The sequence below is a fragment of the Hakea prostrata genome, unplaced genomic scaffold, assembly GCF_041222555.1.
Source record: "Hakea prostrata isolate BN-2017 unplaced genomic scaffold, UWA_Hpros_2 contig_133, whole genome shotgun sequence".
Classification (NCBI taxonomy): domain Eukaryota; kingdom Viridiplantae; phylum Streptophyta; class Magnoliopsida; order Proteales; family Proteaceae; genus Hakea; species Hakea prostrata.
Window position 1 is genome coordinate 111,167 of NW_028291252.1, and position 12,376 is coordinate 123,542.

Consider the following 12,376-nt stretch of genomic DNA (forward strand, 5'->3'; position numbering starts at 1 on the left):
TGACTCCCCGAGTATAATGCCTTAGAGAAATCTATCCTTTAGAAAAGCCTTCTTGGGTTTTCTTTTAGGAGCGCTCTCAAGTTCTTGAACTTATCTTAAGTTAAGAACTCTCTTGGGCCTTCTTGACTTTGAAGGGCTCTAAGATTTCTCCCGAGTGACTCCCTGAGCATAATGCCTTAGATATATCTAAACTTTGAAAATCCTTCTTGGGTTTTCTTTGAATGGCGCTTTTGGGTTCTTGAACTTGTTGTAAGTCAAGAACTCTCATGGAATCCTCTTAATTTGAAGGGGGCTCTTAGGTTCTTGAACTTATCTTAAGTTAAGAACTCTCTTGGGCTCTTCTTACTTTGAAGGGCTCTAAGATTTCTCCTGAGTGGCTACCCGAGTGACTCCCCGAGTATAATGCCTTAGAGAAATCTAACCTTTGAAAAACCTTCTTGGGTTTTCTTTGAAGGACACTCTCGGGTTCTTGAACTTGTCGTAAGTCAAGAACTCTCTTGGGCTCTTCTTACTTTGAAGGGCGCTCTCAGGTTCTTGAACTTATCGTACGTCAAGAACTCTCTTGGTCCCTTCTTAATCGTATGAGCGCTCTCGGGTTCTTGATCTTATCTTAAATCAAGAACTCTCTTGGGCTCTTCTTACTTCGAAGGGCGCTCTCGGGTTCTTGAACTTGTCGTAAGTCAAGAACTCTCATGGGCCCTTCTTAATCTCAAGAACGCTCTCGGGTTCTTGATCTTATCTTAAGTCAAGAACTCTCCTGGGCTCTTCTTAATCTTAAGAATGCTCTTCGGGTTCTTGAACTTATGTTAAGTCAAGAACTCTCTTGGGTTCTTCTTCCTTTGGGGAAGCATTTATGAATTCTTCACTATAACTTTCTTCATGGGAAAAGGGATATAAAAAATGGAGACGTAGTCTTTATTTAAACTCAAATGGTTGTTCGACTTGCTGGCAAGCGCTACATATCTTGACTATTTCTACTGATAGAATTTTCGGAGATTCATGGAATTCCAAGTTCGATCTATCGTCTCGCCTGTGGCTAAACTTTTTAGCTTGTAGGTCCCCGGCTTTGTCTCCTTTTTGACGACATATGGCCCTTACCAAGTAGGTGAGAGTTTCCCTTGGTTTCTTGGGTCAGATGCTACGACTTTTTGAAGCACTAGGTCACCCATACGATGTCTTCTATTCCTCACCCGAGTATTGAAGTATCCATCTACTCGATTTTGATATCTTTGATTTCGATATTCAGACATGCTTTGAACTTCATCAATAAGATCTAAGTTACTCTTTAAGCCTTCTTCATTTGCTTCTTCATCGAAGTCTTTGTACCTCTTCGATCCTGCTAATACTTCGACTGGGACAAGTGCCTCGGTGCCGTAAGTCTGTCGAAATGGAGTTTCTCTCGTAGGAGTTCAGGTGGTGGTACGATATGACCAGAGGACACTGGGTAGCTCTTCGACCCACCTGGCTCGACTTGATTCCAGAGACTTTTTTATCCCATCCAATAGCATTCGGTTGGTTATTTTGACCTGCCCATTGCTTTGCGGATATGCCACAGATGAGGTTCTATGCTCAATATAGTATCTTTCACAAAAACATTTGAAACCTGCTCTGATAAATTGTTTTCCGTTATCAATCACAAGGATCTTAGGAATTCCAAATTTGTAGATGATCCTCTCTTCAAAGAACTTTTGCATTTTCTTCTCAGTAATGGTCGAGAGAGGTTCGGCTTCCACCCACTTAGTGAAATAATCGATTGCAACAACCAAATATTCCCTACTATTGGTGGCTCTAGGAAGCTTTCCCACAAATATCCATCCCCCACATGGTGAAAGGGATTGTACTGGAGACAGATGTAAGTGGAACAGCCGGAGTTCTTGGAACAGATGCATGAAGTTGACAATGCTTGCATTTTTTGACATAATCCATGGCGTCCTTCTGAATGGTCAGCCAATAAAGCCCTTGACGTATTATTTTATGGGCTAATGCTTGACCCCCCATATGCACTCTGCATATCCCTTCATGTACTTCGGCTAAGGCGTATTGAGCTCGAGAAGGGCCAACACATCTTAGAAGAGGTTGTGTGACTGACCTTTTATAGAGTTGTTCTTCTTGTATGGTGAACTTTGCTGCTTGATTCTTGATTGCCTTAGCTTCCTGGATGTCTTCTGGAAGAATGTCATTCTTCAAATATGCTATAATTGGATCCATCCAACTAGGCTCTTCCTCAATATCCATTGCCTCGACCTCTTGAATACTAGGAATCTCCAATTGCTCAATCTAGACTGCTGAGCCTAAGGTTGAATGTTTGGATAAGGCTAGTTTGGTAACTCATCTGCCACTTCATTTTCCCTTCTTGGGATTTGCTTTATTTCAAGTTGATTGAAATAATGGCGACATTCATCAATTTTGGCTAAGTAATTAGCCATTCTTGTTTCTTTCGCCTCGTACACACCACGAACTTGATTCATGATCAATTGAGAGTCACTTCGGACTTCCAATTCACGAACTCTTAAGGCTCGGGCAAGTCTTAGACCTGCTAGAAGGGCTTCGTACTTAGCCTCATTGTTGGAAGCTCTTAAGTTAAATCTGAGAGCGTAATGGATTGTGAAACCTTCCGGGCTAATTAACATTAGCCCTGCTCCACTCCTCGAAGAGTTGCTCGAGCCATCCACATACAAAATCCATATTTCCTGGCCAATTTGATCTTCTTTTCCCGAAGTGGATATGTTACTTTCGAGGAAAAAATCGGCTAATACTTGCCCTTTGATAGCGGGACGAGTCTTAAACTCAATTTGGGACTCACTTAACTCGATAGCCCATGTTACCATCCTTCCCGCTAAGTTTGGTTTTTGTAAGATCTTCTTCAACAAGAAGTTAGTCAAGACTACGATCGAATGTGCTTGGAAATATGGCCTGAGTTTATGAGATGCGGTTACAAAAGCTAAGGCTTGTTTGTCCACATCCGGATATCGCGTCTCGGCATCCACAAGAACATGACTTATAAAGTAGATCGGGTTTTGTGAAGTACCTTCTTCCCTTACTAATACGGTGCTTACTGTTGCCGAAGAAATGGCTAAGTACGTGAATAGTTGTTCTCCAAGTGAAGGTCGGGCTAAGAGGGGCGGTGAACCAAGCTTCTCCTTCAACTTCTCGAACACTTGCTGACACTCGTCGGTCCATAATGTGTCCTTAGCCTTCCCGAGCTCCTTGAGAGCCTTGAAGAAGGGCAAACAATTTTCACCCGATTTTGAAATGAATCTATTCAATGCAGCTACTCTTCAGGTTAGACATTGAATATCACGAACCATCTTTGGTGATTCCATCTCAATCAGGGCTTTGATTTTCTCTGGGTTTGCCTAAATTCCCCTTTGAGATACCTTGAATCCAAGGAATTTCCCAGAGGAGACACCAAATGCACACTTCTCCGGATTCAATCTCATTTGATATGTTCTCAATGTATCAAAAACTTCTTCAAGATCTTCCAAATGGCTTCTTCGAACTATACTCTTGATGAGCATGTCGTCAACGTATACTTCCATATTCCTTCCAATCTGGACTTTGAAGACCTTATTTACCATTCTTTGATAGGTTGCCCCGACGTTCTTCAACCCGAAGGGCATTACTTTGTAGAACTAGCTTTCTCGATCCGTCATGAAGGCCGTGTGCCTCTCGTCCTTGGGATTCTTCATAATCTGGTTGTATCTCGAGTAAGTGTCCATGAAGCTCAATACTTCATGTCCTGTTGTGGCGTCGATCAACAAGTCGATCCAGGGAAGTGGATAGCAATCCTTTGGGCATGCTTTATTCAAGTCTGTGTAATCCATACACATTCTCCATTTCGCGTTGGCCTTTTTCACCATGACCACATTCGCCAACCAAGTTGGACATTCTATCGGCTTAATGAAACCCGATTGCTCTAACTTCCCCACTTCCGTCCTGATGGCCTCATGTTTCTCGAGCAAAAAATTTTGCCTTCTTTGGATTATTGGAATTGCATCTTCTCTAATCCAAAAACTATGTTCTACAATTCTTCAATCAATTCCAGGCATGTCTTTGGCTGACCATGCTAATACATCAAGATTGTTCTAGAGAAACTCGGTAAGCTCCTTCTTGAAGTCTGTAGGCTGTTCCGAACCAATCATGGTTCCTCTCTTAGAAAAATCCGGATGAAGTTGAATTCACTCAAGCTTCTCAACAGGTTCGGCTCTTTGCATGGCTTCTTCATCCCGATCATCTTGAACTTCTATACTCATCGTATTGCCCGACCTCTCGAATCTTCTTACTTTCTTGAGATAACTCACATAACATTGTCTAGAGAGTCGTTGATCAGAAGAGCACTCCCTGACCCTTGCGGTTGTAGGAAACTTCAACTTCATATGCCTTGGAGAAACCACAGCCCCCAAGACGTTAAGAGTTGGCCTCCGGAGTAAGATGTTGTATGCCGAGAGATCCCGAACCACCATGAAGGTTGACTGGATTACAGCATCCTGAGGGGACTCCCCGATTCTTAAATCCAATTGGATAGTTCCTTCAGATATGGTTGAGGATCTGGCAAATCCATATAGATGAGTCCCACATGGAGTCATCATCTCATCTTCAAGTTTTAACTTCTTGAATGCTTCGTAAGACAATAAGTCGGCTGAAGACCCCATGTCAACAAGGACTCGGTGAACTTCACGATTCGCCGATTTCACTTTGATGACTATAGCATCATCATGAGGAGTAGTTGATGCCCTTGAGATCTTCATCTGTGAAGGTTATTGGATCTGGACATAACTCATTTCTTCATTTTCTCGGCAACTGCATCGATCCCATGAACCACGCTTTTTGTTTAGCCTTCTTGATGGATTCCTTGGTCGGATTTCCCAATACAATATAGATAAGAGAATCCTCTCAGTGATCTCGCTTCTTCTTGGGATGTTTATCTGCACGTTTCGGACTCCTGGATCGGAGTCTTTGCTTGCTCTTGGTGGAGACTTCTCTCGATCTTGTCGCTTCCTTTGAAGGTATTTTTCAAGATGACCTGCTTGGATGGGTTTTTCGATCTCAATCTTGAGGTTTCTACACTCATCCGTGTGGTGGCCGTAGTCCTTGTGAAAACAACAATACTTAGTCATATTCTTATCTTCGTGCCCGGCCACTTCAAGAGGTCTTTGTCTCAATTTTGCAATAGGATTTCTGACCTCTTAGTATTGAGAGGTGTAAAGTCCTCATTGGCAAGTCTATCTTTCCAACTTCCATTTTGTCATTCTTCCCCCTAGCATTTGAGTTCTGACCTTTTTCTCCATAATTCTTCTTCTCCTTCACTCCCTTTGTGGATTCTTCGCGGGCTTCAATAACTTCTACAACCGTCACTTGCTTTCGGCATTTCTTGAGAAGGTCTCCATAAGTCTTGGGCTTGTCTTGAAGTAACACTTCTAGCAATCGTCGTTGAGTTATTCCACTCCATAATGCATTGTATGACACCGTATCATCCAACTCTTCCACTTCAATAGACACTTTATCAAATCTTAAGAGATAGTCTCAAACAGACTCATTCAGCTTTTGTCTAATGGCGAAGAGGCTATCTGTTGTCTTCTTACTCCCAATACAACTTCGGAACCGGGCAATGAATTTTCTCCCAAGTTCTCAGAAGTTTTGGATGGATCTTGGCCTTTGGCTTGAAAACCACTTTATTGCTGGGCCTTTAAGAGAAGCCAGGAAGGTTCAACATAATAACTCATCTTCTCAGCCAATCATTGCCATGACAGACTTGAAATAGCTAATATGTTCACAAGGATTAGATTTACCTTTATAAGGAGTGAACGTTGGCATGATGAAGTTGGGTGAAAGAGGTGCTCTCATGACTTCCTCAAAGAAGGGCTTTCTATCAACCACATCATAGTAATCATCTAGGTCCTGATCGTCAAGCTTTCTCTCCAAGTCTTCTAATCTTCTCCCGAGAGCATACGCCTCTTGACGCCCTTGCGGAGACCGAACACTTCCAAGATTTGAATATTGGGAAGTAGGTCCACGAGAAGATCTAGATTGGCTGACTGACCCTCTCGGGTTATCAGATCTTGTATCCCTTCTTCCTTGGTTTTTCCCTTCTTGCTCACGAACTCTTTCATCTCGACATTCTCTTCTTGGTAAATCCTGAGTCTGCCTGAACCTGGCCAAACGGTTGAACACACTTCCCCGAGTCCAATTTCCTTGGGGAGGTGGCTCTTTAATATGGACTCCTTGAGACCTTTCTCCAACACGTTCGATTGTTTGCCCGAGTCCCCTTGGGTCTCGCCTCTCTCGAACATCATTCATTGGGTGTTGCCTACCCCAAGTACGTCGAGCAGCTTCACGCCTCCGTTCTCATTGTGTATTTCGAGAGGGTCCTGATGGTACTCCGACTTGATGAACTAAACCTCGAACAACTCCTTGGAGTTCCAAAATTTGTTTTTGGACTTCCCTTTGCATATTTAGTAAATCGGCAACTATTGTTGGAATTGGGGGTTGATTTGAACCTACTTCTCCAAATGGAGTTGTTACGGTTCTTGGAGGAATCTCAGGAATTCCTTCTTGACCTTCCTCTTGAATTGGAACTTGTAGATCTGGAGAAGGGAGAACCTGTCCTTCAACACGTTCGTTCTCCATCTCTCTTTCTCTTCCTCAAGTAGTAACTTGATTGCAATTTGTCACCTGATTAGTGGTATGTCTCGCCATAACTTTTTGTGACGTTTCCCACAGACGGCGCCAATTTGTTGTGTCTAAACCTTCTTGGAGAGCCGGATACTTGGATGACCAATTGAAGACTTCTATAGCCGAATGGGAATAGCTGAGATGCCTGCACTGACAAAGAAAACAAGAACGGGCCAGCCTAGTATTGGCCGGGGAACCGCCTCCGACGCCCAAGTTAGTCTAGGAAACAATAGAAGACCTTGAGAGGATTCTCAAGGCGTAGAGAATAACGGTAAAGTGAATCTCGGACCTTTCTCCTTGTAGGATGAAGGTTTATCTAGAGGATACCTGGAGGCGGCATCTCCTTGAATTTTGCCTATTCAGTTGAAAAGTGGGTGAGAGATCTTAGGGAGCACGTTCCCTTCTTTGGCGGGCCTAATAGAGCCGTTATTCTCTTATCCATCTCCCCAAGTCTCAGAACGGATATGGTGGGTAGTTATCTCTAACTGACCCCTTTGACTTGGTCGTCTTCAATGTCACTCTTGGACTTAGTATTAAAGTTCTTCTTACCTTTCGAACTTATCTCATGTATGGCTCACGAGGGGATAATACTCACCTGCCCGAGTGGATGTGTGCTTTCTCCCGAAAGGGTTCTCTGAATCTCCCAAGGGAGGGGAACACACCTACCCGAGTGGGTGTGTGTGTCCCTCCCAAGGGGGTTTTCTGAGTCTCCTGAGGTAGGGGGACACCCCTACCCAAATGGGTGTGTGTGTCCCTCCAGAGGGACCCATCGGGCTATATACTCTCCACAACACACTCATTCTTAGTTCAAGTCATTGAAATATGAAATCCAGCAAAACCTAGCCAGGACACCCTATCTGTTTTGGGTGAAGAAAGGTTAGTTTAATGTTACACCTTGATGTTGGACCTTGATTTCAATATTCTATCTCCTTCTTCTCTCTTTTCCTCTTCTTACTGTTCTATCTTGATGTTTTGATTGTGGAGAAGGTGTTACACTACTGTAACTACCTATTCTCTAATCTTCTTATGCCTCAGAGTGAACCCCCAATCACTCTATGCATTCCTTGAAACCACATGGTGAATCTCCTCAATTCTTCACTGATTTTGATTGAATTTTGGACAGCATGATCATTCTACTGCAGCTTCTTTTCTAATTAATGTTTAACATGTTTGATCTCACCCTTACTGCTGTTCTAATGTATTTCATCTCTTTGAATCAATTCCCCTTTCTTTCTAGCCATTATAGCCTTCTATGTTGACCATTGATATAAGCATTCTAGTAAGTTTCTATTTTTGATTCCTCTCATTTAAGGATTAGTATTCTTTTGATTTTCTATTTAGTTATTCTTGCCTCTGATATGTTCTTGATATTCCATTAGAGTGAAGCCTTGTTCTCTCTAATTCTTCCCTTGAATCCATGGTGAGTTTGCTATGAGAACCATGTTGTTTCCAATTTAGAAACTCATGTTCCCAATTTATAAAATACTGATTTTTGGACCATGGATGATGTCAAATTCTTCTAGATAGTCTTTGTATGTTTGTGTGAAGTTCCCTTTCGAATTTTGGATCAATCGGACTTCAAACGAAGAAGTTATGACCAAAACAGTGCATTATGTACCTTGCTATCTCCATTGGTCGACTGGATTGGTCGATTGGAGCTAGTAGACCAATCCAATAGACCAATGAGATCTATTTTGCAGATTTAGGTCTTTCTTGCTCTATTTAAGTCAAATATCGGGATTACTTCATCTCCTCTGCCTCCTAAGCCTCTGGAATGAGTTAGAACTCCATTCTAATCAATTTCCTTGCATCCTTGGTTGATTTCTCGCAAGAACTCATGTAATCTTCTTCCTCTTGCATCAAAGGTATATCTACACTCTCTTCTTCTTCTCCATCTCTGATTTTCTTTCCTTTTTGGGCAGAGACAGTAGAGAAGATGCTGCATTCTTTGTTGCAAACATTCCTCTATTCGTCTCTCATGATTTCCTAAGGATTAATGGCTAATGCAATGATCTTAATCATGATCATTGCAAGCTTTTGAAGGAATCATGATCTAAATCATGATCTTGTCTTCGTTCATCTTTTGATTCAAATTCTGATCTTCTTAGATCTGTTTTATTGATCATATTAGTAGTCAATCGTTGTGTTTTCTTTACAAGAGTCGTAACCTATCAATCTCTAGTTCTTTCTTCTTGATCATACCACGCTTTCTCCAAGAACCATGACTGATACATTTATGGTAAGTTTTGTTTCCTTATTTAGATTCATGTTCTTCAGTCTTAGATCTATTTTTCTTGAAGATCTATGCATGATTTTCATGATTTATTTATCACAATCAATGATCCATCACCCTATCACTATTGTCCATGATTTTTACTATGAATTCTCCAAGAACTTGAAGACTTGATTTGATTAGTGTTTTGAAGTCCTCTATATACTAGGATACTTTCATAGTAGTTTCCCCCTTGTTTGGTACCCTTTTGAACCACCAAATTCGGTTCTATATTCTAAAAACTCTGATTTTGAAGGCCACTGTCTCTGTTGGTCGACTCATTGGTCGACTGAGGCAGTAGACCAAGTCAATCGACCAATGAGTACAGCAACCTCATATTTGGTATGTTTTGGATGTTTTGATATCTTTCCTTCTAGGTTTCTTTCCTAATATGATATATATACTTGTTTAGGACCTTCTTGCCAAGTTTGGGAAGATTTTCCTTGATCCTTGGAGATTCTCTTCAAGTTATATAAGTTAAGGATGGTTACTTCTATAATAGCATAGATTGTGTGATTTTAGTTTCTATATTAGAATCTTTCGGATTTGTTACCATAATTAGATTCTTTTATGAGTATATTACTGTTGTACTTACTTCAATTACAGTAGTATTATTTACTTGCTTTCTTTAGTTTATGAATGTCTTTATTTGTTAACTGTATATGAGATGGATCTTATTATGGTATATTTTCTATATATTGTAAATGTATATGACATGATTAATTTGTGATTGTGATTGATTAGTATGGTTCGGGAAGGGGAGGTGTCCTTTTGACACTTCTGTCCTTGGACAACTACGGGAATATTATGGGATGTTTCCAGAGATGCCCTTTGGACACCTTCCTAAACTTTTGGATGACATATTTAGGGTTGTCTAGTAGTGTTTGGCTAGGATGTCCCTTTATGTTAGACCCTAATCGCAGGGGTATTGAGACCGAACGACCCGTGGTAGCAATGGGCATTCGTGGGTGCTCAAGACCGGTAACCAATCCATGAGAGGACACGGATCACATTGTGGATACTCGAAAAAGGCCATTTATTGGTAGGGTTGCATATGGTTAGACTTGGGCTCACAAGCGCTCAAGACCGGTAACCAACCCGTGAGAGAACGTGAGAGCTTCCCGTTTACCATATGTGGATGACCTATAGGGTTGATGATTCCGTAGTCAGGGACTATGAGGACTCTAGTGTGAAGGATGCCGGAAAGGATCGCCAGGGGCGAGGAATTGACGTATCTGGATCTGACTTTATATAACTAAGTAGAAGACTTGCATTTGGATAGGCTTTACCTTGACATGCGCCAGTACTTAGACCAATGGTGATGTGAGAGAGAGGTGACTTAACCCCCAGCCATGGAATGTCCCGAGGGATGCCAGACCCACTACCAAAAGGCGTTGTGTGATGAGACCTTCCTAAAGAAGTATGGTGCTATGACTTAAAGCATGTCTGCCAATAGAGACCAGCATACCTATAGTTAGATTCATACATTCATTGTTTGTCTCATACCATATTGCATTCATGTTTTGCTTTGAAATCCTGCTATTTATGTTATTATGGATTTAAGCGCCTTACTGGGTTTCTTTCGAAACTCACTCCTTTTGTACCATATCTTTTGTTAGATTTCTCTACAGGTTCGGATTACTATGACAGTACGTGTGAGGAAGCGCAAGGTGAAGAAGAGCCCATTGAAGATGTGGATTAGATTTCTCTTGTTTCTTTTAGACTTATCTTTTACTTTACATGTATTAGCTTAGAGCTTTACTTAGATCTCAATCTACCTTCCGCATATGTTTGTGGAGTATATTTCCGCGATACTCTACAGTTGCCTTTTTATTTGGTATCATGTTTTCCGCACTCTGATATTCTTAGTGATCCTTCTGAGATCTTTGCTTGAATTTTTCTATTAACTTATTAGAATACAATGATTTGTTCTTGCTTTGGATTATGTTATTGTGCTAAATGGATATGATCGTTCCTAAACTTGATCTTTTGGGCTGTGGATCACTTCCCCAGGTAATCCAGATAGGGTACCGGCTGGGGGGATGTGACAGAGGGTCCAGTCTACATGACAGTGCAAATGCTTTATTCCACATATAAGAAAATCCATTTCTATTTTTCCACTGAGTATGGCATGTAGTTCTTGTATATACTTGGGGTTGGTGTTAGAAAATTAATTAAACATTCCACATAAGATGGGCTTCGTTGATTGTGTTACACTTTGATTTGGTTTCTTTATTGGTCTGATATGGATAATATATTGCTACTAAAACTCTTATATGGACTGTCTAGTGTGGGCTAATAGGGACCATTAGATCTTGATGGACGATCTAACGTGTTTACCTATATAAATGATGTTAGGTCCCTCCTTTAAACACAAATCATTATCACATTATTCTCTGCATTAGTTCTGAGAGGTTATTACATCAAGCCAGTGAATAGGGAGGAGTCTAGAGGGGAAGATCTAACATCAAGTTGATCATTGGGAAACCCGGCCCTAACCTTAACCCGGATAATCTATTGTCTGTAGGTCCGAAGACCTGAAGTAGAAGTGAAAGTCAACTATGGGCCATATCAGTAGAAGATATAGTGTTTGACTCCGAACCTATGGAGATTGAAGATGATGCCCCATACTTGAAGACAGTGTTGGATTTAGAAAAGAGACTACTGATAACTCTATGAAATAGAGTTAAGATTTATAACTTTTATACTTGAGATGGCTTGATTTAGGAGTATTTTGTCTTTGTTTTAGTGATAGTATTCATTAGGTGTTGTCTTATTTAGTCTCAACATGTTGCATTTTGTTTAGTTCATTTTTGTCACATTGCATGAATTTCCCTTCTTTTTATGGATGAATTTGACTGTTTCTCTTTCTCTTGAACATGTAGATGAAGATTCATAATAGAAGAACATCTCCTCTAACTTTGTTGCAGAGTTGTTGCTGCATTGTTACAACAACGGAGCAGAATATTCTCAGATCCAATTCAAATGGAATTGACCAAAAAGGGCTAACTTAAGTGGACTAAATTCTTGTAAATACATGATGGTTTTCAGCCCTTGATCTCAGGAGGAAGGTTCTAATCCTATGGCCAGAATCTAACCTAATGATTGAAGACATTTATGGAAGAAAGAGAAGAGAGGCAAGGAGGACAAGGGGGAGATTCGACCAAGGTGTGGAGGAGAGACTCGACTGAGAGAAAGGAGGTAGAGAACAAATGTTGGAGCTCTTGTGGAAGCAAGGAGCTGCTGGAGTTGCTGATTTGCTGAAGAAGAAAGCTGGAGCTCATGTGGAAGCATTGAAGCCTTAGTTTATTCTTGTTTTTATAACTCTATCTTCTTATTTTCTAGTCTCATGTCAACTATACTTGGTTTTATGCATTTGAATTCTGTTATGGGCTAAATCTTAGCTGTGTTGGGATGATAGTAGTACCTAAA

At 41.0% G+C, this 12,376-nt stretch overlaps 2 protein-coding genes across 2 annotated transcripts; both read right to left on the bottom strand.

Annotated features, from left to right (window-relative positions):
• Positions 1 to 1,788: 1,788 nt before the first annotated feature.
• On the bottom strand, positions 1,789 to 2,235 carry LOC148998796 (uncharacterized). The gene has a single exon (XM_089141715.1). The coding sequence runs from the start codon at positions 2,233 to 2,235 to the stop codon at positions 1,789 to 1,791; it is 447 nt and encodes a 148-aa protein (XP_088997841.1).
• A 1,943-nt stretch (positions 2,236 to 4,178) lies between these two features.
• Positions 4,179 to 4,748, bottom strand: LOC148998797 (uncharacterized). The gene has a single exon (XM_089141716.1). The coding sequence runs from the start codon at positions 4,746 to 4,748 to the stop codon at positions 4,179 to 4,181; it is 570 nt and encodes a 189-aa protein (XP_088997842.1).
• Positions 4,749 to 12,376: the final 7,628 nt, after the last annotated feature.